We start from the raw sequence: 27,396 nt of genomic DNA on the forward strand, positions 1-27,396 counted from the left end.
TCATTGTGCATAAATATGAACACTACCGTTGCTGTCAACAGACAACATTAACATTAGCTACCGGCGGTAGGTTTTTAATGTTGGTTTTCAGCGGTATGCATCCCCACTAACCTGGAAAGCGTTGTAAACAGTAACATTAATCCAGGCAGAGGGACCATAGCGTTCGCTAACGTTAGCTTCTTATCTCATCTGGGGTCTGATAAACAGTAAATTCATCAAAGTCAGTGTGCCCAATGCTATTTTCCGATAAACTAGCTGTCATATTTCACAGGACCCGCGTGAGTGTGGTTTTCATGTTCCAGTTTTTCAGCCTCAGAGGGGAGATAGAGCAGCTGACTGTTCGCCTGAGATCAGTAGAGCAGACGGCTCTGCAGAGCCGTGTATAATTACAACTTTATGACATTTCATAAACAGCTGATTGAGCGGCAGTGCGCCACTGCTATATGCATATAGCGGAAACCCTGCATGTGCATGTGTGGTGCTGATGTTGCGTGATGTAAATTATGCGCCTCCCGAGTGAATTTGACCGCCATAAAATTGGCATATGTCAGACTGACCAGCAGGTCACCGGTCATGGCCGATGACGTGAAAATCTGCCAATTCCGGTCACCAGCCGGTCAATCGGTGCATCTCTAAAAAAAAGCCTTGGAGTGGAGCCCTGTAGAAGGGAAACTTGGTATAGATTAGTCTGAATAGGATCAAGACAGAAAAGATTTTTTTTCGTTTAGTTTTCTGTCCTGCAGGTTCATTGTGAGACAAAAGTGACACGGCAGAAAAGGAGCCAGAGCCCCAATCAACACCAACTTTAAAGTTCTCTACAGATGTGTGTGGTATTGTACTTCTTTTCTAGCGAGGACCACTTTGAATTTTAGAACAAAAGAGTGAGGACATTTTTGGAGATTGAGGACATTTTCTCTTCAACTTCTTAAAAGGTCAGTTTGAGGGTTAAGACCTAGAATTGGGCTTTGTATTGTATGTGGATAACTTTTCAAAAGTTTTGTGAATATTGATAATGTTAAAAAAGCAACTGTGAAAGACAGAAATGTTGCACATACTCCCTACTAAGGCTGGGCGGTATAATGACTTTTCACAAGATATGGAATGAGAATTTATTGATATGTTGAGTATATATTGATATAGTGTTACATATATGACATTTCTTCTGCTCATTGAATCAACAAGAGTCTCAGCTTTCCAGTCAGAAGTCAGTGTGCAGAAATATACAAATACACCATTTTAGGTGAAAATATAAAAATGTATACTGCATGAGAAAAACTGCATGGCATTATCATCAAATGGGAGTGTCTGTAAAGGGGAGACCCGTTGGTACCCATAGAACCCATTTTCATTCAGACATCTTGAGGTCAGAGGTCAAGGGATCCCTTTGAAAATGGCCATGCCAGTTTTTCCCCTCTCCAAAATGTAACCTAACTTTGGAGCGTTATTTAGCCACCTTCCCTATGAGCTAGCATGATATGGTTGTTATTAGAGGACCGTAGGTCGTCTAGTTTCACATGATACCAAGATCTTCACTCTAGCTTCAAATGTGAGCTTGTTACAGCAAGTGAAAGACAAAAAGTTGTCTGGTTCTGTCAGCAGGCCGTCAGAAAGGCGAGGGGTTGTTAACTTTCCTGGGTCAGACACTGAGCCCTTGCTTCTGTCAAGGCCTCTTTACAGTCGTCGTTCCCGACCTGTCGCATGCCAAGGTGACGTCAAAATGACGTAGATCTCGCTGGCACGCCAGGATTTTAAGTGCGCAACCAGAGGTCGTACACCACTCTCTTTTTTTCAGCGCCGCACGACAAAGCGGAAACAGGAAGCATGGATGAGTTCGAGGGCAAACGGATGCCAGGACTCTCAGAGTGACTGCAAGTCTCTCTTGTAAACTTATTGGGTTACGATGAGTTCTTTTATGGTGAATGAAAGGCTTGATCCGACCAAGTAGTGCAGACATTCTGAAGTATTCAAAGTGCTTCTCTTCACCATTGTTTACCTTTTTCTTCTTCTTCTAGTCCATAGAAATAGCAAAGTCGGTAGCCTTTCCTCATTAGCGCCACCTCTGTTCAGGAGAAGACTGCAACTAGTGACCACCAGGCGCAAGTATAAATAGTTACGGCGCTCCCATGACGTCACACTGTCGCGTGAAAGGTCGGGAACGGCCGGGAGTATACCAGACGTCTCAGTCAGCCCAGCTCGTTGCATAGTAGCTAGCTGCCATAGGTGTGTGAGGTGAATGTATAAAAGCAAAATATGAATGCCCTCCATTTATCTTAACTTTCTGCTTAGAGCTATAAATAATTGGAAAGACAAAAAATACTTGTATATTATAAACTGCAACTTTAAGGCGTAGCTAAAGTTAGATGTAGAGGGGTCCTTAAACTATGTAAACTATGTTTAAGGTTAGACATACTTTAGACAAAAATGTCTGTGCTTTTATATTTGACAGAATTGTTGCTATGAAGAATTATTATAACTTTTTGGGAATGAATGCTCAAAAATGTCATTCTTGATATTTTTTCCATTTGGTAAATTATATATACTATTCAGCCAAAACCAACCCACAATTCACTATGTGTGTGTGTATATATATATATATATATATATATATATGTGTGTGTATATATATATATATATATATATATATATATATATATATATATATATATATACACACACATATATATATATATATATATATATACACACATATATATATATATATATATATATATACACACACATATATATATATATTTTAACTTTAGTTTAACTGCTGCCATTTACTCTACAAAAGTGATCTGTCATTGTGTGATTTCTCAGCTTGCAAGGTTTTGGCATGGTGTCGGCATCGCCTGCACTAGTAGCATAAAGTTGAATGGCAGGTGTCGAGAACCAATCAGATTGGATAAAATAACATGTATCCAATTCTGATTTGCCAGGGACGCAATGACCTGCGCTTGGAGGACAATTTTTAAGAAACCAATTAGAGACCAACTTCAGGTCACATGCTGGCCCTAAGTTTAAGGACTTAAGGCCCAGACACACAGAGCCGACGGCCAAACGTCGGCAGAAACGGTAGGGATCAGTCTCCCTAAATTGGTCAAAAAAGTGCCTTGGAACACACCAAAGCGACGAGATGTAACACGTCTCCATAACAGCAGGCGGAGCTAATCTGTATTGTCGCTGATTGGACAAATGCGTCACATGGGTCTTGTTTCTCCGGAAATTCAAAGACAGACTGTCATAGCGGCTCGTTCAGAATACAATCTCATATTGTACTAAAATAGTTCACCGAAACGTGTTTCTGAAAACATTTTAAGAGAGAAATAGGCCGTGCAGTTGCTGAATCTGTCAACAAATTCAGATCAACAAAGGTCAGTTTAAAAGATTTTCGTCAGATTTTGAGAGACTCTAGTCACGCTCATCCCGCTCCCCGTTTCCTGGTTAGCACTCTACCAATCAGATGGGTCATTTGAGTCCGACTGATTATACATGTCAAATCGGCCAAAATGAAGCCCGACGGCTCCTCGGACGGATGACGGCACGGAACACACTGAACAGACTCGAGTCACTGACCTCGCCAGACTGTCCAACGGCCGATTATCGGCTCTGTGTGTCCACACCTTTACATAGACACCCATTTGGCCAGTGTCCCTGCCATGGATGTATTAAGAGAACGGTCCCTGCCCATGAAACCGCAGGAAACATATTGAAACATAGAACATAGTTAACCCATTAGAGACAGTTTTAATAAATGCAGAGGCTCTTACTACCAGCCGGCACATCGTATGAGTAAACTATTTTATTTTATTTTTATATCATTTTTGTATACATTTATATTTCTGGAATTTTGATGGGGGCGGCGCCCCAGCGCCCTCTATTGACAAGCCGCCACTGGTGACAAGCATCTTCTGCTTCTTTTCATTTCTGAAGGAGCTAAGCCAGAGTTTTTCAGGTAAAGTTACACACTGAACTATATACATGTACGTGTTATGTTTTATCTGATGCTCTCACAGGGTATCATGTCATTTCAATCAGCGCTTCATCATAAAACATGAAATATGTCAAACTGTATGTTGTGACTTGTGGATGTTTCTGTGTTCAAACTTTGATAAAAGAAACAAACTGCAAACATACTTCTGATACTACAACATGTTTCTTGGCTGCTCAACAGTTGGTTATGAATCTTCAACATTGACCGTCATAATAACGTTGTTTAACTCTTTGATCTTCTGATAACTTGAATGAAACTTTGAATCAGTCCCTCTATATGTATCTAAATGTATATTTACTCAACGTGACGGGGCGCATGGCTGCCGCCACGGTAGCGATGTGCTACCTATTTTCTCTCAAAGACTGAGTGTAAATGTTGCCGGTATATGTTTTGTTAGCGTGTCAATATGCTCTGTTACTTATCATACTGGGTTCATATGTTCTGTTAAGCATAGCCATTCATTCATCTAATTCCACATTGTAATCCCGTAGTTTTCTTGCGCACATATTTAACATCTAATTCTGCGGTGATTTAAATGCTATAGCAACATCCATCAATACATTATTTTCTATTGTTTAAAACCATACAGTTTATTTCACAAACCTGTCCAGTTACAATAATCACGCAACACGTATGTCTTTGTTATCTAGAGTCTGTTTATTGAGTTTAAAAGCTAATAGAGGGTAACAGGATATTTGTCCTACCAGCATGTGCTCTCTTTGTTATATAAAGGAAAGTTTGCCGCAATCCTCAGGTTTAAATGAGGCTAGGACTTCCGGGGTAAAAGGAAGTGAACCGTAATTTTGAAGTAATTATTTTATTAGCCGTCAAGTTATCTTGTGGCTTTGTGAAATGTTTTCTGAATCATGTAAATAATCTTCGGTAAATGTCTAGCCTAATAGATGTATTCATTTTGACTGTTTTGAGCCTTTTACTGTCTATTCACCTGAGCCACCCCTGCATTGTATTGTGTTGGTATGTTCCAATTTGTGGGGTGGGCTTCAGGCTATAAAGAGTAGCGGTTGTATTTGCTCTGGAGGGAGAGTGGTCGACACACTTGAGGGAGTAGGACGTAAGTCTGTTGGATGTCTTCAGAGTGATGACTTGATTTAAGGTCAATTAGTGAACAATTGTTAATATTCTGTGATTGTTTTGACTCCAAAGTCAATTTACTCTATTTTTTTGAAAGTATATTTTTTGCTTTCCATAATTTTGTTAATTTTTGTGTCACTATTTTGCCTCTGTGGCCTTAATTGGGAATGAAATAATAAAAATCCCATCTCTTCAACTTCATCTCCAACTCATTCTGAGTGTTTACATCTGCTCAAGACTACTCTTTGACATCTACCCTTAACACTCAAGTAGCTGGAAGTTAAAGGGGCCCTGCCACACGTATTTCATTACTTTGTGGTAATGTCTACCATAGACTCTGTAACATTTATTGTGGAAAAAATGCCTTGGTTACCTTGTTTCAAGCCATTCTAGTGTGGTATAGAAAGCCTGCAGGAAGACTCGATTTGTGCCAGTTCTCATTAATATTCAACAAGCTAAGCTGCTTGACTCTAATTGGCTAACAGCTAGCCAATGAGAGCCTGGCTATCAGCATTCTTTACCCAGCGCAACTGGGCGAGCTCATGAATAGCAATGAGCTCAGGCAACACCACGTCAGACTGACCAGCTTTTGTAATTGGCCTGATTTCTCCGCTTATTTCTTTTCAGTGGCTAGAGCTGACAGAGGAGGAAGCAGTTCATTTTCACATTCACGACATTCACAAACACATATGGACCTAACATATTTCAAAAAATGCAAGTAAAAACGGTTTTGTGTGGCAGGGCACCTTTAATGTACGTGGATCTGGAAAAATCTGTGGCGGAACATTACTTAATAATACAGAGTGACTAACACTTTCAAATTCCACTTTCTTTACCATCATCTCAACTTTATTCCTACAAACCATTTGTCATTAAAATGTGTGTATTCCCAACATTCACTTCAAACCTCAGTGGTGTTTCTTCCCACATCATTTCAGTCTGACTATGCCAGGGTACAATGGCGGACTCAAATGCACAACTCAGGATACAGAGGTAAAAGGTAAGAGGATTTATTGTTCGACGAACAACGCAGGCAACGGTACAGAAACGACAGGCAGAAGACGTGGTCAGGAATACAAGCGGTAGGTCTGGTAACACTGGATACATACACAAGAAAACGCTGGAAAAAGAGACACATGAGGAGCTACAACAATCTGGCAGGGAACAAGTGAAACATGGGGGTATATATACACGGGGGATGGGAAATCAACTACACACAGGTGAATCACATTAGGGCGGGCACAGGTAATCACAAACGGCGGGAAACAAACAAAGGCAGGAAGACAAGTGAAGTGAATGAAGACAAAACAGTAAATGTCAAAATAAAACAGGAAGTCCAAGAAACAAATTGAAAACACAAGAGCGGGGATGGGATGTGACAGACTATACACTAAGGATTCTTTAAAAGCAATAACTACCTTATGTCAGATTCAGCTGCAGGAGTTTGTCATCAATACACACCGTTAGAGAAGAGCTCAGGTAGAAGTACACATAATACTCTTAGGATTACACAGGATGGTGAGCCAAAAATTTGGGGAAATTAGCAAACAGATAAATTGACAAAGAAGACTGTGTTACGGCTGCTGCTGGTACCTTCCCATGTGTTTAACCCTTTCACTAGTCTGGATCAAAGGAAGTCCATTTCCAGGATAATCACCTGACATCCGGTCCCTCACCTTCCGCTCTCTGCTAATTAACACACAGAAGAAGAAGTTGCTTTTTCTGACATCAATCTTTTTCCCCGCAGAGAAGATGGCTGGAGTCGACCCGGAGATAATGGTTAGACGCAGAGCTCTCCGTCCACCGGAGCTCTGACTGCTGTCGGTTTGCGCGGCGGGCTACGCTGCCATCTATCAGTATTAAATTGAGACAGTTTCATAACCTGTAAAAATAAACACGTCTTGTATGTCGCGTTACATTTTAACACCTTATGCGAGCCATCAGGGGCGTAGCACAAAATTCTGGGCCCTGTAGAAAGGCATTTTCTATGGGCCCCTCCCCGCATCCACAGCTATTCATTCTAGCATCTTTTTGGGCCCTCCTCACATGAGGGCCCTGGGTACTCAGTCCCCTTTTTCCCCCTAGTCCGACGCCCCTGCGAGCCATATGGGAGTAGCCTACACATGAAAGTCAAAGTGTTGAGTGCTTTAGCGGCATTGACCTGACCTGAGGTCAATTTATTTATCAATATTTCAAAATAGAAAACATTATACAGGCAGTAAGATTACTACTATGACTTTCACTTCCTGGACAGAAACAAAGAACAGCTGCAGTGCTTGTGTCTGTTAATAAAAAAATACAAATAAGAAAAAGACAGAGTTTGACAATGATCTGAATACTATACGTACATGTTGCTATTCACACAGTGCTGGCTTCACTGAGTGGTGTATTGTGGTATGTTTTTACATCAGCTCAGGCCAAAAAAGAAGAGGAAGCTTAGGGCAGCGGATATAAATAGTTTCTTGGAAACGCCCAATCAACGGCCCAACAGGATGCAGCACAGGCACGCCCAGACACATGCACGTGCACACAAACGCAAACGTTTGTGAAGTGTGAAAATATATTTCATCATTAGTGATACAAGAGTCCAAAGTTAGTTAATCGGCGTAACTGTCAATCTGGTTTAATATAAAGAAGAGATTCTTGGAAATAGTGTTCTGTCTGCATCACATCATTGCTCTACCTTCTCATGGTTGGATCAATGTCTGAAACGGGCCAGTAGTACTGCAGCTGAACTTGATGGTGCAGTATTTCGCGCAATGAAGCTGATGTGTGAAAGTACAAAAAGAAACAGAAGTAAAACTAAACTCTAAACCACAGAGGTTCAGGGAGCAGCTACAAAAATACTGAGATCTGAACACAGAGACTTTTAGAAACGGAGCTTTCTCTTGTCAAGTAAAGTTAAGAGGGAGTTATTATAGGCTAAGCATTAATGAAGTTTGATAGACATACAGTAAGGGGTCAAAGAGTTCACGTGCTGGTCAAAAATTAGTTCCTGACTGAAAGTGACCCTTTTGACCAAAAACTTCCATGAACTTTGGAACCAAATGAATTAAATTAAGGAATTAAACTCAGGAACTGAAAGTCCATTCTGTAAATTCTTGTTTGAAACCATGTGAAACACAGAATGAAACATATCAAAATACAAAAAAGCCTTTGAGTGTACCAGTGGTGTAGTCTACTGTTTTGTAGTGAGTATACTGTCATTTTTTCCCACCCAGCATTAGACTCGCCCGCCCCTAGAGTGACGCGTCCTACAGTGACAACCCCATATGTTTTTTGTAACGTTACCATGTAAAGCATTAGCCTCATTCAGGCTCATTTTCTGTAGTTTCTGTAGACTAACGTCTGCTGCAGTGTTACTCGAAGCTGCAGTATACCTTCAGGGGCAGGCTTACCAAATCACTGAAAGAGTGTAGTTTAAATTTGCTTTCGTTTCATATATCTAGCTACTTTAGTGATTCACATTTGTTAATTTCAAATTTGCACAGAGAATGACCACCAAGCAACTGTGTTGTTGTTCCAAGGCGACTCGCAACACCGACGGGGTGAATTTATGAACGTTAAGTGTGAAAGTTCTCTCACAAAACAATCATTGTTATGTAATGTTATCCTTGCGTTGTAGTAAGTGGGTATACGGAAATCCTTGACCTTTAGTGGGTATACTCTGTATACCTGTGTATCACGTAGACTACACCACTGGACTGTACCACACAGATAAAACCTGTAGAAGGGAAACTTGGTATAGATTGTGCAGTCTGAATAGGATCAAGACAGAAAAGATTTTCATTCATGTGGTTTAGTTTTCTGTCCTGCAGGTTCATTGTGAGACAAAAGTGACACGGCAGAAAAGGAGCCAGAGCCCCAATCAACACCAACTTTAAAATGATCTGCAGATGTGTGTGGTATTGTACTTCTTTTCTAGCCAGGACCACTTTGAATTTTAGAACAAAAAAGTGAGGACATTTTTTGGAGATTGAGGACATTTTCTCTTCAACTTCTTAAAAGGTCAGTTTGAGAGTTAAGACCTAGAATTGGGCTTTGTACTGTATGTGGATAACTTGTTAAAATTTCGAGTTTCGTGACTAGTGATAATGTTAAAAAAGCAATTGTGAAAGAGAAATGTTGCACATCCTCCCTACTGAGGCTGGGTGGTATATTGACTTTTCACAAGATGTGGAATGAGAATGTATTGATATGTTGAGGTATATATTGTGATATAGTTTGATGTTGTGTTACATATACGACATTTCTTCTGCTCATTGAATCAACAAGAGTCTCAGCTTTCCAGTCAGAAGTCAGTGTGCAGAAATATACAAATACACCATTTTAGGTGAAAATATAAAAATGTATACTGCATGAGAAAAACAGCATGGCATTATCATCAAATGGGAGTGTCTGTAAAGGGGAGACCCGTCTGTACCCATAGAACCCAATTTCATTCAGACATCTTGAGGTCAGAGGTCAAGAGATCCCTCTGAAAATGGCCATGCCAGTTTTTCCCCTCGCCAAAATGTAGCCTAACTTTGGAGTGTTATCCCTTTGAGCTAGCATGATATGGTTGGTATAAGAGGACCATAGGTTGTCTGGTTTCACATGATACCAAGATCTTCACTCTAGGGGGTGCATGATATATTGACTCAATATCGTTATCGCGATATCACGATGTGCAATATTATATCGAAAGTGTCGCAATAAGTATGCAATATTTTCTTTATTTTGTGGAGTGATGCATCCCATCCATTGGCTTTGTGGCTTAGTTGTGTTTGATTTAGAGCCCGTTTGAAACGCTATAATGATCATGTTTCATTGGCCTATTACCGTGCCACTTGCACATGTTAGTGCACGTCAGCGCACAGGTTCCACTGTGTGACCAACCCTATGGAGCGTACCACGTGATGTGTGTGCATATTTCAACAGAGTGACAATGTAAGTGAAGAAATGGATAGAGACAAAAAATAACGGAAGGAATCAGAGAAGGGAAAGAAAAGAAAGGACCTAAAGAGAGAGCGAAGGGAGTGAGTGGAGCAAAAGAAAGAACACAAAAGTAAGAAAATGAGTGTTGCTCAGGGAGAAGATGAAATAACAGAGATTGAAGAGGAAACTTTAGCGGCCAAAAGTAATCCCATCCCGCATCTATTTCTCACCGTGAGCTATCCCGCAACTTTATAAACAGTGTTTATATGAGGCAGCGTTTGGAGTCAGAAATATTGAATATTTTTCATCCACGACCGACCTGTGGTCCAGCCAGACTACGGAGCCGTAAATAAGTCTCAGTGTACTATGCACTATATTGTTGTGAATCTATTTTGATGCGTTTTTTTCATAACTTTTGTAATTTTACATGTTTAAAAGTATTGAAATTAATATTGATATCACAATATTCATAATCAATATCGCAATATCACATTTTGTCAATATCGTGCAATCCTACTTGACTCTATCTTCAAATCTAAGCTTGTTACAGCAACTGAAAGACAAAAAGTTGTCTGGTTCCGTCAGCAGGCCATCTGAAAGGTGAGGGGTTGTAAACTCTCCTGGGTCAGACACTGAACCCTAAGTCACTTCTGTCAGTCAGCTCAGCTCGTTGCATAGTAGCTAGCTGCCATAGGTGTGTGAGGTGAATGTATAAAAGCAAAATATGAATAACCTCCATTTACCTTAACTTTCTGCTTACAGCTCTAAATAATTGTAAAGACAAAACGTACTTGTATATTATAAACTGCAACTTAAGGCGTAGCTAAAGTTAGATGTAGAGGGGTCCTTAAACTATTAGGTTAGACATACTTTAGACAAAACTTTCTGTGCTTTTATATTTGACAGAATTGTTGCTATGAAGAATTATTAAACCTTTTGGGAATGAATGCTCAAAAATGTCATTCCTGATATTTTTTTCCATTTGGTAAATTTTATATACAATTCAGCCAAAACCAACCCATAATTCACTATGTGTGTGTATGTATATGTATGTACTGTAAGTAAGTACTGAGCTACACATGATGGGCATTAAAAAAACATTGTGGTGGTTGTGGATGTTTCTGATGCCTGTTTGTATATTTCTGTTGCCGTTTCCTGTTTCGTATATTTATTCTGTATATTTCTGTTCCCTGTTGTGTAGATGTATCCTGTTTTGTGTATTCTGGACTGTATATTTCGTTGTGTATATTTCTGTTTCCTTGTATTTATATTTCCCTGTTCATTGTGTGTTTCGGTTTATCCTGTTTTGACTGTAGTGTTCTGTGCATTGGGTATATTTCTGTTTCCTGTTTTATTTTGATAGTCTGTTTTCTGTCTTGTCTAGTTTTGCTTTCTATGTTTTCCCGCCTTGTCTGATGTCCTGCCCCGCCCTGATGTGTTTCACCTGTTGTATCACCTGTCCCTCATGTATTTAAACTCTGTGTTCCCTTTGTCTCTTGTCAGATCGTTTTGTTTCCGTGTGTGTCCATTTCCTGTCAGTTTGTGCATTTTTTGAGGAGCATCTCGCTGCAGTCTGCGGGAAGGCGGGGACATCAAGCCCCGCCCACATCCAAGTCATTTTTTTATTTTTTTTTTACCTAAGTCGTGTCCCCATACGCTCGAACGGACCAAGACGGTAGCAAAGCTGATATCCTCTTGTTTCACATTAGATGACAGAAACTGATGTAAGCTAAACACAAACGACATTTCATGCAACAACAGTGAACTGTAATTGGGCCCGTGTACTTTTTCGTTCATTTGATTTCCGACTTTGAAACGAAAAGAGTGGTTCGGAAATAGCGTAAGACTGCTCCGGTGAAAGCCTTGTTTTCATGAGCTTCTGGGGCTAGCTGCTAGCTAGCTCGGAAGCTACATCTGATCATGGCAGGCAGGTTGCTAATTAGCCAATGCTAAAAAGTATGGAAGTAGCCTACTAGTTTCCCCTGCTTTCTATCAATATTCCTCAGTATTTGTCTTTTGGTGTAGTTTGCTAACATGCTCGTAGACATGTAAATGAACTGTTTGCGTGCTAGCTAAGTCAACGGTCAACACCTTTTATATTGTAACGTGAAAGCTCAGGCTGCGTTAGCTTCAGCTAAACCACAGCCGCAACTTGCACTGCCCCGTTAAAATGCAACTTCAACCCTCGGATATGACGGTAATCACGTAGCAAATTTACTGTATCTAGACATCTGTATGTGTGTTCGACCTTTTGAAATACTTAGATTAGGTGTGTTACTGTGCAGGTAATATCCGAGGAGCATCTCGCATGATTGTGAATTCTACTGAACCAGACTGAGAGACCATTTAAAGGCTCAGGAACCCTTTGCAGGTGTTTTTGATTAATTAGCTGATTAGAGTGGGACACTTTGAGCCTAAAATATTGAACCTTTTCACAATATTCAAATTTTCTGAGGGTTTTCATAAACTGTAAGCCATAGTCATCAAAATTATAACAAATACAGGCTTGAAATATCTCGCTTTGCATGTAATAAGTCTATATAATTAGTTTTACCTTTTAAGTTGAATTACTGAAATAAATGAACTTTTGCACAATATTCTAATTTTTCGAGTTTCACCTGTATGCTTCTGGTTCACCTGTTAATTGTTAAAGCAAAATCGCCCCTTTGTACATTTGGTTGTGACTGAATTCTTGCTGTTAATATGAAAGTCCATAACGAAACAACACACCATTCTACTTTTAAGGGCTAAATTAAATGAAATATGGCTCGTTTTCCATTTGAACACATTGTCATCAATATTAACAAGATTTAAAATGACCCATTTTTCAAATTTGGATATCATTTCAAAATCAGAAATCAGTAGTAACTACATGAAAACTTCACTGTTGCATGAAATATCGTTTGTGTTTAGCCTACATCATCAGTTTCTATCTAGAGGCTATATCAGCGTCGCTACCAGGCTGTCTTTTTTTTTTTGTCTTCAAAAACCTTTATTATTCAAGTACAGATCCATAAACACATTGAAAACATTAAATGCATACATACATACACGAAAAAGGGGCGCATGAAATTTACATTAAAGAGGTTGTAAGGCATTGTAAATGTTCAGAGTCCGGATGGCTTTCTTATTTGTCAGTCCTTTTTTTAAAGTTTTAAAATATAATTTCATGTCATTTTTAAATTGGTGACTAGCCTATTCAGTTTTCTTTCAGATCATTTACATTTATAGATATAAAATTTTCAAATAAAATTAAAAGATTCAAAATAAAAAACATGGCATTTATCCAAATAATTTTCTTCATAGTAAAAAAATTCTACCAGGCTGTCTTGGTCCGTTCGAGCGTATGGGGAATGACGTAAGCAAAAAAAATGGCTGACTTGACATCAAGCCCCGCCTTCCCGCAGACTGCAGCGAGATATACTTGCATTTTTTGGCGTTTTCCTGGTCAGCTCGTAATCCTGTGAGTTTTTCCCCTGTGAGTTTTTGTGTATTCTTTTTGGACTTTCAGTTTGCCTTCCTTTGGGATCCCATCGTTGGTTTGTTCCCTGCCTTTTTTGTTAATGAATCCTCAGTTTGAACCTTCTCCTGCCTGCCTGCCTGCTCTCTGCGTTTGGGTCCTATTATCCCCTGCCACGTAACAAATGTAAGACTTCACAGAACTGAAGCCTGTTGTCACGCTGTTGACAACAATGTTTTTAACCAATGTGAAATATAATGTGACTTATTTTTTAACTTTATTTGTGTCGTATGATATGTTGTGGAATTATTTATGACAAGCATCTTCTGCTTCATTTTATTTCTAAAGGTGCTAAGCCAGGTACAGTTTTTCAGGTACAGTTACACAATGAACTATATACATGTACATATTTATGTTTTATATGATGCTCTCGCAGGGTATCATGTCATTTCAATCAGCGCTTCATCTTCTATCCAAATGTTTGAATAAAAGATGAAATATGTCAAACTGTATGTTGTAACTGTTTTGGATGTTTCTGTGTTCAAACTTTGATAAAAGAAACAAACTACAAACATCCTTCTGATACTACAACATGTATCCTGGCTGCTCAACAGTTGGTTATGAATCTTCAAGATAAACTGGTAAGCGCTAATGAGGTTTAACTCTTTCTCCAGCTAATTTAAATAGCTCACATTACTGTACACGTTACTGTACACGTTACTCTACACGTTACTGTACACGTCCAGAGCTTAGGCCTGCAGACAATTGAGATTGGTTTAAAGAAATGCAAACAACCCACAGCAGGTATTTTTCCTCTCCTATCCCATAATGCATCTGTGGTGTAGCCAGACTTTACTCCACAGTTAAATTATCAGAAAGTATTGATCACACTTTACCTGGTTGTTGATCCAGTACGGCTGCATTTTGTTCACAGTAACTTCTTTTCTGTGCAACATTTAGTTAATTAACTTTTATTCTGAAGAAAATACACCGGAAAAGATTTTACTTCTGCTGATAAAGTGGTCCGGTGTGCATTAACAGTGAATATATAGCTTAATCTTTAGCTCTGTAGTTTTTATTTAATTATCAGCTTTAATGTTAGCGTGAAGATAAAGAGCTTTTTGCAGTTTGCACACATTATGAGCAGCTCTTGTGCATGATGCATGAGTTAGTTATGTGAGGATGAAGCTTTTATTCTGAAGGATTTGTGCAGGAAGTGGTGCTGTTGTTGCAGCTTGCGTAATCCTCGAGACCGAAAGTGTTTCTGATCAGCTAATTCTCCCGTTAGGATCATGGATGTAGGTTAGGAGTGTCTCCATCTCCGTTATAAGAGACGTTGTGATGTTAAAGTGATGTTTGATCTTTAGGAGACATCGACAGAGATGGAGCTTCTTCCTCTTCTGTGTCTCTGCCTCCTGACTCGCTCTGGAATCACGTCTGGTCAAACAAACGGTAAGAAAACTGAGGTATTCGTGCAGTTTAGTGTCCCAAATTATTTTCCAAAAACTGAGTGTCCCAAATGATGAGGGTCTTATTTGAGACAGACAAGTTTATTATTTTCCAAAAACTGAGTGTCCCAAAGTTACCATAAAGCTACCATCGTCGGGATTATGACTGAACTCCCTCGACCGGGTCCGGGTGACCAGAGCCGTTCGGGACTGGGTCGGGGTGCGGCCGGAAAAGAGCCGTTTATAAAACGGGTTTTGAGGGGGGGGGGTTAGGCAAGTAGGTCTATCATGATTTCTTTAGGCTACACTGTAAATTGTAGCAACTGTGTGTATTAGTGCCCTCTTGTAAATAATTCACATTTGCTACAAAATTACTTTTTGAGTAGCAAACTTGTCACGCGCACATTAACTAGGCTACTATAAACCACCTGTTAAACAGCACAGGTGGTTTATCAGGTTCATAATTAAGGAGATCGTATGGGGGATTTGGGACACTAAACTGCACTTATACCGAAAACTGATTATTACACTGAGTTATGTATTTTAGCTGTAGCGTAATTTCTGGTGTGTGTGTGTGTGCGTGCGCGCGCGTGTTCGTGCGTGCGTGTGTGTGGGCACGTGTGCGCGTGGTCTTCATTGTGTCCTGAGAAGGTGGGGCTTTGTGTATTTCCCAGAATCTGTCCATCTGCTGCCAACTGTCCTGAAGCTTGTTTTTTTGATAAGCTAAAGTAGAAACTACAATATGATAAGCAGTGATGGAAGAAGTATTCAGATACTTTACTTAAGTAAAAGTTCTCTCTCTCTCTCTCTCTCTCTCTCTCTCTCTCTCTCTCTCTCTCTCTCTCTCTCTCTCTCTCTCTCTCTCTCTCTCTCTCTCTCTCGCTCTCTCTCTCTCTGGAAAAGGTCTGGAAACAGAATTTTAATCATGCTGCTCAGCTGCGGTCACATCAAAATGTTTTCTAATATTTAGCAAAGATAAAAAAATGTAATTTCTGGTGTGTGTGTGTGTGTGTGTGTGTGTGTGTGTGTGTGTGAGAGAGAGAGTGAGTGTGGTCTCCATTTTGTCGTGAGAAGGTAACTGTCCATCCTGCCAACTGCCTGAAGCTAAAGTAGAAACTACAATATGAAAAGTTTAGTTGTTTTTTTTAGTTTATTTCGATCACATAAATACACATCACATACATACCATAAATGGTAAAAAAACAAACCAACCAAAAAGTGTCACCTTAGTTCATACAGTGTGATCTTAACTCGTTTATAATCCATTCTGATCGTTTAGGTTATAGTATTGACTTATTACACCTACACTTTTTACATTTTATTTTATTCTTATTTTGTTCTTAGGTCATTTCCGCACTTTTTTATTTCAACCAGAGAAAGTTACATGTTTTACTTCTCTCTCTCTCTCTCTCTCTCTCTCTCTCTCTGTGTAGTGTGTATACTTGCTGTATCTGATGAGGAGACAGTATGTGGTCAATAATAAGAGCTGTAATGCCAACAGGTTCATAGGATGTTTACTAGATCTGTTTCTTTGCAGAGCAGTGGTGTTAACCTACATTTATTTATTTGTCTGACCATTCAGGGGCAGAAGACAACATTGACATATTGTCACCTTATAAAAATAATAATGGCCTATACCGGGTTGATGTTCAACATTTGGGAAAAAGAGAGAGTTCAATGTTATTCATTTTTTATATCATGCTTAAGACCAGTGTGAAACGTAAGAATTAGAAAAAATAAAAATAAGTTATGTAGCAAGATTGGCTGTCACCATGGGTTACCCTCAGCACAGACCACATCAGACAGACAGTTTACAGGCCAACAGTATTTATTTTCTCTGACTGCTCACACTTAACACAACTTCACAACTACAAACCGTGCTCCTCTGATGGCCCGGCTACTGGCAGGCACACGGCCCGTTGCTCAATGTTTTCACAAAGCTAACAAAACCATATCTAACAGTCCAGTCCTCTAGATATGATTCAAAAAACGTTAAATCTGTGGATCATACAGTTACATTTATACGACAACATATTTTATTTCTTTGTAACTGTTTTTCAAGTTGATAATACTTCTCAAGCACTAACTAATGTTCTGTTTAGCCTGTTCTCTTAGGGCTCATTTTGATCATGTATATTTCTGTCTCTTAATACTGAAACATTTTAATCTGTATAATACCAGGACCGTGAAGAACTGATGTATGTAAATGACATCACTGTTAAACAAACACTCATCAGGTTTCATTAGGTGTGTTGATCTCACTTCAGGCTCTGAAAGAGCTGCATTGATCAAATATTAAAACATAAAAAATGGAAGCTTTCTTATTTTTTCCCTTTCAATTCCTATTTGAAATACAGTAAATCAGTCATAATGAGGACCATCAGGCTGAAAATGACAGGATTTATCCCTCAACTTGTCTTATAATAATAAATCTCATGGACCATGTTAAGTTATCTGGGTGTTTTCATCAGTGACTGCATCAAACTGGAAAAAGACTTAGGATGACAACAGAGGACACGTTCACAACTCACTCCTTCTCCATGCATTTATTTAAACTTCACAAAATATACCAGGAGTACGTAGTAGTAAGTAGGTTGAAATCCTTTGAATGAAAAAAGAGAAAACACACAACTTAGTTCTTTGCTGAAACTTAACAATTTCATAAGCATCCAAATAAACAATCAGTAGCAAACTTAGTCATTTAACAATGTACAAAGTACATTAACACCTCAACAATATAAATCATGATATATACATATGTGTGTGTGTGTGTGTGTATATATATATATGTATATATATATATATATATATATATATATATATATATATATATATATATATATATATATATATATATATATATATATATATATATTAGGGCTGTCAAATTTTTTTTGTTTTACTTATGAAAATCTTCTTCCTGAATAGGGTTGGGTACCGAAATCTGGTGCCACTGATATGTCTGCACTTCTCTCTGATGCTCTGAAACAGATGATACAGGCAACAGAAACATCGCTACACGTGACGCTAGTTAACACTATACTCAACAGCAGCTAACATTAGCCTACCGCTAGCTAGTTAACACTATACTCAACAGCAGCTAACATTAGCCTACTGCTAGCTAGTTAACATTATACTCGACAGCAGCTAACGTTAGCCTACCGCTAGCTAGTAGCTGGATTAAACACGGTTACAATGCGCTAAACGGTGTAAAGTGTGACTGTATTTCACTGTAGAGGATTCAACACCGGGATGTAACAATCTGCAGCTGCTGTTGTCGGACAGAAAAAGACTTAATATTAAGGTCTGAATGGAACCCATTTAGGCTACCCATGAGCATTAATACATAGAGGCAGGAAGAAGTACTTTAAACCAGCCTTTAATAATTAGCCTATTATTGCAGAGATGGGATTTGGGGTTTCTGGGGGTTCACTTTTTATTTTACCTACCTTTTGTCTTCTGCATTCTCCTTACCCTTGTTCTTCCCTCAGACTCATCCCCCAGAAACAGTCCCACTGACTCAGCTCCAAACCCCATCTCTGCAATAATAATACTGGTTTAATACACTCAATAATCAGTACTGGTTTAAAGCACTTCTTCCTGCCTCTATGTATTAATGCTCATGGGTAGCCTAAATGGGTTCCATTCAGACCTTTACATTAAGTCTTTTACTGTTATATGTCAACAAGACATTTTCACCTGGCTATACCCAATGTTTAGATTTGTTGTGCTATTTATGCAAATTAGCACATACGTAATTATGTTACGATCCGTTTATCCGTTTATTATGAATGCTATAATGTAGCTAATGTTACGGAACGTTATACTTCTTACATGGGAAACTACTCGTACATATTAGCTTTCATTTAACGTTGCTAGTGAAGTTAAAAAGGTGCAGTTACCTCCCATCCTGTAGTTACAACTGATTAACACCATTTTCTAAATATCTGCTAACGTTACACATATAGCTACAGTAATGGCATATAAAAAGAGATGAAAATGCCACCGGACATTAAACTTCACGAACACAAATGGCAAAAGACAACCTAGCTAGCTAGCTAACAGCCTAATGTTAAATGATAGGTTCAGTTAGCTAACGTTAGCTTGGGTTGTATCCACCTAATTACAATAGCAATTTGTACTAGCAGCATTAAAGAGTTAAAGGAGAACTCTGGGCAATTTTTACGTTAATCTTGATCGCTATAAGTATCTGAGTACTGTCGATACATAGATATTGTGGTTTTGGACATTTCTGTTGTGGTTTTGGACATTTCTGTTGTGGTTTTGGACATTTCTGTTAGGTTTCAGTATTTTACTTTGTATTTTGTTCTATTTCTGTTACCTGTATTATTGATTTCTGTATGTTCCCTGTGTTTGTGTATTTATTCTGTATTTGTTACCTGTTTGGATATTTCTTTTGCCTTGTTTGTAGATTTCTGTATGTATCTTGTTTTGTATATTTCTGTTGTGTATATTTGTATATTTACTTATTTCCCTGTTCATTGTGTAGTTTCTGTTTACCCTGTTTTGACTGTTCTGTTCTCTGTGTATATTTCTGTTTCCTGTTTTATTTTGATAGTCTGTTTTCTGTCTTGTCATGTCTAGTTTTACTTTTTGTGTTCCCGCCTTTGTTGATTGTCCTGCCCCGCCCTGATGTGTTTCACCTGTTGTATCACCTGTCCCTCATTTGTTCATTACCTCATGTATTTAACCTCTGTGTTCCCGTTGTCTCTTGTCAGATCGTTTTGTATCCGTTTGTGTCCTGTCCCTGCTAGTCTGCGTCTTGTTTCCATTCCCTGTTCTGGTTTTTTTCTCTTCCTTGGATGTTTTTTGCCTGCTGCTTCAGGACTCCTTTTGTTGCTGTAGTTTTTGTTTTTGCACAATAAATCCTTCTCAATCTTCTCCTGTCTGCCTGCCTGATCTCTCTGCATTTGGGTCCACTATTTCCTGAATACGTAACAGATAGCAAAAAAAACGAGCCAAATCGGTGCTAGCTAACTGGAGCTGCTGCAGCTAATGCCGAGAGCGCCCACTTAGCTAAAACGGCAGTTTTGGGGGCATATCATAAAGAGTGCCTTTGTGCCTCTTAGCAGACCCAAAATGCAATTAAAATGTATGTGCAACCTGAACAGGTCCCTTACATGACAACAAGATGCGTTTTCAACTCAGACATTGTTTAAATTCACCTACCCTGTTAGCTGCGAGCTGCCGTCTGGGATGAGTGAGTGTTCAGCCAGGCTTCGGTAATAATCATCAAGCACCAGTTCCCTGTGTATTTGTAGCATATATATCCATTTTGTGTGCGATCCATCTGGCGTTGGTGAATAGTAGTCTCTGCAGTGACGAACTGTGTGTTAGTTGCCTTAGCCAGGCTAGCAGGGCCGACCGGCATTCCTTACAGTTCATGCTTTCGCGGCGAAATTTTTGCGGCGAAAAAAGTTTATTTCCCCCTCAAAAATAGATAATTGAGCACTGTAGTGGTTATGATCATATCAGTGACTATGTAACTACATGGAAACGGGACAAATAATGCCTGGTTCTTGTAAAGTAACAGCGTTACAGAAGGCTGGCTGCAACATGAAAAGGGCCCTTACATGACAATAAGATGCGTTTTCAACTCAGACATTGTTTAAATTCACCTACCCTGTTAGCTGCGAGCTGCCGTCTGGGATGAGTGAGTGTTCAGCCAACTCTAGTGGATGTCCTCCAGAGGACAGTTCATGCTTTCGCGGCAAAATTTTTGCGGCGAAAAAAGTTTATTTCCCCCCCAAAAATAGGTAATTGAGCACTGTAGTGGTTATGATCATTGTGACTATGTAACTACATGGAAACGGGACAAATAATGCCTGGTTCTTGTAAAGTAACAGCGTTACAGAAGGCTGGCTGTAGTCTTGCGCTGAAGTCCCGTGGGATTTCAGTTGTAACAGGAAAAGGTAAACAGCAGTGTGCAGATCGGAGCGTGGTGTGAGAAGAGTGAAGAGCGGAGGTGTTCACAAGGGAAGAAGCTTAGAGTAACCTATGGAGCTAGAGCTAGCCTTCAGTAACGCTATTATTGTACAAGAAACAGGCATCATTTGGCCCGTTTCCATGTAGTTACATAGTCACTGATATGATCATAACCACTACAGTGCTCAATTACCTATTTTTGAGGGGGAAATAAACTTTTTTCGCTGCAAAAATTTCGCCGCGAAAGCATGAACTGTCCTCTGGTGGACATCCACCAGACCAGCGGGCGCCCGTGGATTGTTGTCGACCGCGGCAGGTGAGGAAGGCGGGGAGGAATTAGAAGGATGCTGGTCGGCCCTGCTAGCCTGGCTAAGGCAACTAACACACAGTTCGCCACTGCAGAGACTACTATTCACCAACGCCAGATGGATCGCACACAAAATGGATATATATGCTACAATTACACAGGGAACTGGTGCTTGATGATTATTACCGAAGCCTGGCTGAACACTCACTCATCCCAGACAGCAGCTAGCAGCTAACAGGGTAGGTGAATTTAAACAATGTCTGAGTTGAAAACACATCTTGTTGTCATGTAAGGGCCCTGTTCATGTTGCACAGACATTTTAATTGCATTTTGTGTCTGTTAAGGGCCCTGACACACCAACCAGACGGGCCGACCGTCGGCAGAAAAGCCAGTCGGACTGATCAGTCGGGTCCCGAGGTCCAAAAAATGCCTCAGAACACACTGAGGCGACGCCGACTTGAGCGTACGCTCTGCGCGTGCGCAAAACGTAATACGTCTCCATAGCAGCAGGCGGCGCTGCTCTGTTTTGATTCCATTAACAGTCTGATTATTTCCCAGAAAATGAAAACCGGCAGCTGATTGGACGAACGCGTCACGTGGTTCTTTTTTCTCCGGAAATTCACAGCCAGACTGTCATGGCGGCTTGTTCAGAATACGATCTCATATTGTACTAAAATAGTTCACCGAAACGTGTTTCTGAAAACATTTTAAGTGAGAAATAGGCTATGCAGTTTCTGAATCTGTCTTCATTTCAGATTGACAAAGGTCAGTTTAAAAGATTTTCGTCAGATTTTGAGCGGCTCATCCGCTCCCCATTTCCGGGTGAGTCCCGACTGCCCTATCTCCTGACTGAACATGTCGGGTCGGCCGAAATGAAGGCCGACGGCTCCTCCGACGGCACGGGACACACCGAACAGACTCGAGTTACCGACCTCGCCAGACAGTCCGACGGCCGATTATCGGGCTGGTGTGTCTTCTCTCTAAGAGGCACAAAGGCACTCTTTATGATATGCCCCCAAAACTGCCGTTTTAGCTAAGTGGGAACTCTCAGCATTAGCTGCAGCAGCTCCAGTTAGCTAGCACCGATTTGGCTCGTTTTTTTTGCTATCGACAGTAGTCACATACTTATAGCGATCAAGATTAACGTAAAAATTGCCTGGAGTTCTCCTTTAAGCTTTACATTGATGTAGCACATTAACGGTGATAACAAATGTACGGCAAACAATTCTGTAAAATAATTCTGGTGACACGCGTTACTTAGCATGTAAACATGTTGATTAATACATGATTTTATCTTCCAGGACCAAAAAACATCACAGTGGAAGGAGGGACTGATGTTGTGTTACCCTGTTCTCTCAGCACCAAGGAGAACATTACTTCAAAACTCTTTGACTGGAGGAAAGATGCTCAGAAAGATGATGGTCTGAAGGAGGTGTTCCTGTATGACTCAGGCATTCATTACAACAACGGTCGAGGTGGTCAGAGTGAAGAGTTCAAAGGTCGAGTCTCTCATTTTCCAGATGAACTGAAACACGGCAACGCCTCCATAATCATCAGAAATACAAAGATATCTGACAGTGGAGAATACACCTGTTATTTTCCTCGTCTTCGGCCACCTCAAACATTCTACATTGAGCTTGTTGTTGGTGAGTGCACAAATAATTAGACTACAAACTAAACTGCTGTATAAAATGTTTTTTCCTTCCTTAATAATTATTTATTGATAGTTCTGTGTTTAAACATACTGATTAATACATGTTTTTATCTTCCAGAGCCAATAGTCATCACAGTGAAGGAAGACAGTGATGTTGTGTTACCCTGTTCTCTCAGCACCAAGGACATTACTTCAAAAGTGTATGACTGGAAGAAAGTTGCTCAGAAAGATGATTGTCAGAAGGAGGTGTTCTATTATAATGGAGGCATTGATCACAAAAACTGCTTTCCAGGTCAAGTCTCTCATTTTCCCGATGAACTGAAACACGGCAATGCCTCCATAATCTTTAGAAATGCGAAGGTGACTGACAGTGGAGTCTACACCTGTGATTTTCCAAATCTTCAGCCACGTAACATGTACACCATTAAGCTTGTTGTTGGTGAGTACTTTTATTAAACAGTTGAATATGACTACTCATGTTCTGAAACTCCAGCAGTCTATATATGACCTTATTTGTTTCACACACACTCTGATCTTAACCCATCCACACAAGCACTTTAACATAAGTTTTCTTTTGCCTTTTAGATGGTGTCTTAAAAGACAGATCAGATGAAAACATCCCAGGTAAGTCCTGAGGGCTATTTCACAAAACCTAGATCATGGATTAAGCTGGGATGTCCCAGTTATCCTGGATGAATTAAGCCTTGACTCAGTTTCACAAAAGCAGAGGCTCTGTGTCGCATATATTTGACACCCCAAACATTAACACCACATCAATGCGTTTGGCCAACTCTGATCTCCCTAGTGATGATAATTTTTTGCGACTGGAATTGCGTTTTTTTTTTTAATTAAAGAGATGTGTAATCGCCAATAAATGTCCTTTTAATCCTGTAAAATACGTAGTCTACCGCTCCCTTCTTCACTCTCTCATTGTGACCCAGTCACCATAGAAACAAATACTGCCATAGAGGTGCATGTGTGTTATCCACTACTACATCCTTTACTACTACTACTACTCCTATTATGGAGCCATCTTTAATGTAGGCTGTTGTGTCCTCTTGACAGGGCATGTCAACCAGCAGATTTAAGGTAGATCAGCATATTACTATGATATTAACTGTATACATGTTGTGATGTTGGCCTTTGCTAGTATTTTCCCTTTCTCACTGACCCATGCATGTGTGTGTGTGTGTGTGTGTGTGTCAAAATGTGTTGCAAAAGTTTCTAGTTCTCTTATACAACCCCAAATCAGAAAACGTTGTATATAGTAAATAAAGTAGTGATTTCTAAATGTACTGTGACTTGTATTTCATTGCAGACAATACAACAGCACATAATTTAATGTGTTCCTCATGAATTTTATTGTTTTTTTTTTCAAAAAAACAAAATTCCTATTTTGGTTCTTGCAACACATTTCAAAAAAAGCATTTACCACTTTGTAATGTTGCCATTCCTTTTCACAACACTTAAAAGACATTTAGGGACTGAAGACACCAAGTGATGAAGTGTTTCAGCTGTAATTTTGTCCCATTCTTGCTGCAAACAAGTCTTAAGGTGGGCAACAGTACGGGGTCTTCGTTGTCGCATTTTGCGCTTCAAAATGCGCCACACATTCTCTATTGGAGACAGGTTGGGACTGCAGGCAAGCCAGTCAAGTACACGTATCCTCTTCCTCCGCAGCCAGGACTTTGTAATGTGTGCAGAATGTGGTTTTGCATTATCTTGTTGAAATATGCATGGACGTCCCTGGAAAAGATGTCTTCTTGAAGGCAGCATATTGTGCTCCAAAATCTCTATGTACTTTTCAGCATTAATGGTGCCATCACAGAAGTGCAAGTTACCTTTGCCAAGGGCACTGACACAACCCCATACCATGACAGACCCTGGCTTTTGGACTGGTAACAGTCTGGATGATCCTTTTCTTCTTTGGTCCGGAGCACACGGCGTCCATTTCTCCCAAAAAATACCTGAAATACTGATTCATCTGACCACAGTACACGTTTTCACTGTGTGATGGTCCATCCCAGATGCCTCCGAGCCCAGAAAAGTCGACGGCGCTTCTGGACACTGTTAACATAGGGCTTCCTTTTGGCACAGTACAGTTTTAACTGGCATTTGTGGATGTAACTACTTATTGTGGTACTTGACAAAGGCTTGCCAAAGTAGTCCTGAGCCCATGTGGTGATATCGCTTATAGATGAATGATGATTCTTGATGCAGTGCCGCCTGAGGGATCGGAGATCACGGTTGTTCAGCTTAGGCTTGTGCCCTTGTCCTTTACGCACTGAAATTCCTCCACATTCCTTGAATCTTTTAATTATGTTATGCACTGTTGAAGGTGAAATAAGCAAATGACTTCCTATCTTTCTTTGAGGAACATTGTTTTTAAACATTTCAATAATTTTCTCACGTATTTGTTGGCAAACTGGCGATCCTCGGCCCATCTTTGCTCCTAAAGGCTAGACCTTTCTTGGATGCTGCTTTTGTACCAAATCATAATTAAAATCACCTGTTGACATCACCTGTTTCCAATCTTCCTGATTACTAGCCTTAAATTGCTCCTGTCCCAACCTTTTTTGGAATGTGTTGCAGGTCTGAATGACAGGAAAGGATGTATATTTACAAATGAAATTAAGTTGACCAGACAAAACATGAAATATTTTGTGTTCACATTGTCTGCAATGAAATACAAGTCACAGTACATTTAGAAATCACTACTTTCTTTTTTTATTTGTGTTTTCCATACTGTCCCAACTTTTTCTGATTTGGGGTTGTATAATCTGTTTATTTTTATGTTCACAGGTGCAGCTTCAAAACCAAAAGTTGCAATACAGGCTCGGGTGCTGCAGTGTGAGGTTCATGGCAATCCAAAACCTAAAGTAGAGCTGCAGGACAGTGCTGGAAACATCCTTGATGCTAAAGTAACACAGGACTCAGAAAGAGAAGGCAGCTTCTACATCACCCTCCAAACTAAAGTGACCAAGACCGACACCTATCGCTGTGAAGCCACACAGGAGAAAATCAAACATCAGATTCATGTTGACACCTATGTTCATATCAGTGGTGAGGTTCTTTCTAATGGTGTTTCATTATTTAAATAGTTTTGTGTATGTGTTATTAACTTTCAAGATTTTAAATGTGTGTTCAGACACACCAAAGTAACCTATGCAGCAGAAACTGGGATAAAAGAAATCTGCACAAGTTGAAAATGTTTCAAACTAAGTGAAAACTTGACTTTGAGACTCCAGCTCATTAATCTCCAGAGATCAGAGGAAGAATGAGATCTGGAGGGCAATAACATAAAAGTGGAGTTTGTGATTAATTTGAGATATTAAGCACACACTGCCACACTCCACACAGCTGGTGTGTACTCATAGCTTGCTGTAGCTAACCATAGGCGGATATCACAGGAGGGTCCGGGGGGTCAGGACCCACCCCATCTGAGGGTTGTCCCCCCTTAAAATATCATTAAAGCCACACTGTGTATTGTAAATAATATACACTTCAAATAATTGTGTAAGTAGTAGTAGAACAATACACACAGGGCAACAAAATGTGTTTTAAGTTTAGAAACATTTTGAGTCCCCCCTCCCGTGCCTCACAGTGGTTTGGTCCAATGCTTGGTTTTCTCTCTTTACATTAACTACACAGAACAGAAGCCCGGTGGGACTCGTGAGAGATAGAATTGCGTCAGTAAGTAGACTGGCAAGGCTGTTTAATTCACTTTAAACATCGGATGAAGTGATTCTTTTCTCTATTACAGATGATGCTGAGTCATTAATAAATTAGTCGTGACAAAAAATTATGTATTTTTCCATGAGTCCACTATGTTAGCAGGTATAAAGTTACTTAGCTTGTTTGGTAGCTTGTTGGATAGTTAGTTAGCTAATGTTAGCTTGCTAATTCCACCCACAGTGCTTTCACTAGTTACAAAAAAACAAGCCTAACAAAGTTGTCACTCATCTGGCGAGAGTGCTGTGCTTTTCTATGCTGTGACAAAAGTGTGTGAATGAAACATTAAGTTGTTAAACGACTTATTTAGTGGCCGGTTGGCTTGCTAGTTAATTTGCTCGCTAGGAGGCTCAGTTCTCAGTTCATTATCATCTGTCTTAAGGCCCTGACACACCAAGCTGACGGTCGGCCGTCGGTCCTAGTTGGGCCGACAGCGACCAACGACCAACCGTTGGCCTAGTCTGTGTGGTGTGTCCCGCACCGTCAACCTGTTTTTGGGGCCGCCGACGCCGATTCAACATGTTGTCGGCCATCAGTTGAACAGCCACTTCATCTGATAGGCTGTTCAGCTTGGAAACAAGAGTGAGGAAAACAAACAAACGACAGGCACACACAAGGCTCCTTTCATTTTTCACCTCATCTGATCAATCCAATACACATAAGTCAAAACTGGTCAAAAATTGCGTTTGAATATTCCTTCTAAAAACACACAGGTTCAAACTATTGGAATAACTATTTTTGCACATTATGTCCATAAGATGGCAAACGTACAACACGTAATACATAACTACTTGTGTAGGTATATATATTCCAACATTAACATGTCTTTTAAAAGATCTCTGCATA

The 27,396-nt window shown here is 39.9% G+C and overlaps 1 protein-coding gene and 1 long non-coding RNA gene across 2 annotated transcripts in view; both read left to right on the forward strand.

Annotated features, from left to right (window-relative positions):
• LOC116034690 overlaps nucleotides 1-1,242 on the forward strand; it is a 45,829-nt gene extending 44,587 nt beyond the window's left edge. Inside the window, exon 2 of the long non-coding RNA XR_004101171.2 lies at nucleotides 744-1,242. This is a non-coding gene — a long non-coding RNA (uncharacterized LOC116034690). The remainder of the gene's footprint in view (nucleotides 1-743) is intronic.
• LOC116065136 (myosin light chain kinase, smooth muscle-like) overlaps nucleotides 1-27,396 on the forward strand; it is a 766,302-nt gene that overhangs the window by 680,336 nt on the left and 58,570 nt on the right. The window contains exons 11-13 of the mRNA XM_036002391.1: nucleotides 22,466-22,810; nucleotides 22,937-23,257; nucleotides 23,404-23,442. Of these exons, the coding sequence (XP_035858284.1) occupies nucleotides 22,466-22,810; nucleotides 22,937-23,257; nucleotides 23,404-23,442 (705 nt within the window). The remainder of the gene's footprint in view (nucleotides 1-22,465; nucleotides 22,811-22,936; nucleotides 23,258-23,403; nucleotides 23,443-27,396) is intronic.

Source organism: Sander lucioperca, chromosome 6 (assembly GCF_008315115.2).
Source record: "Sander lucioperca isolate FBNREF2018 chromosome 6, SLUC_FBN_1.2, whole genome shotgun sequence".
NCBI classification, from domain to species: Eukaryota; Metazoa; Chordata; class Actinopteri; order Perciformes; family Percidae; genus Sander; species Sander lucioperca.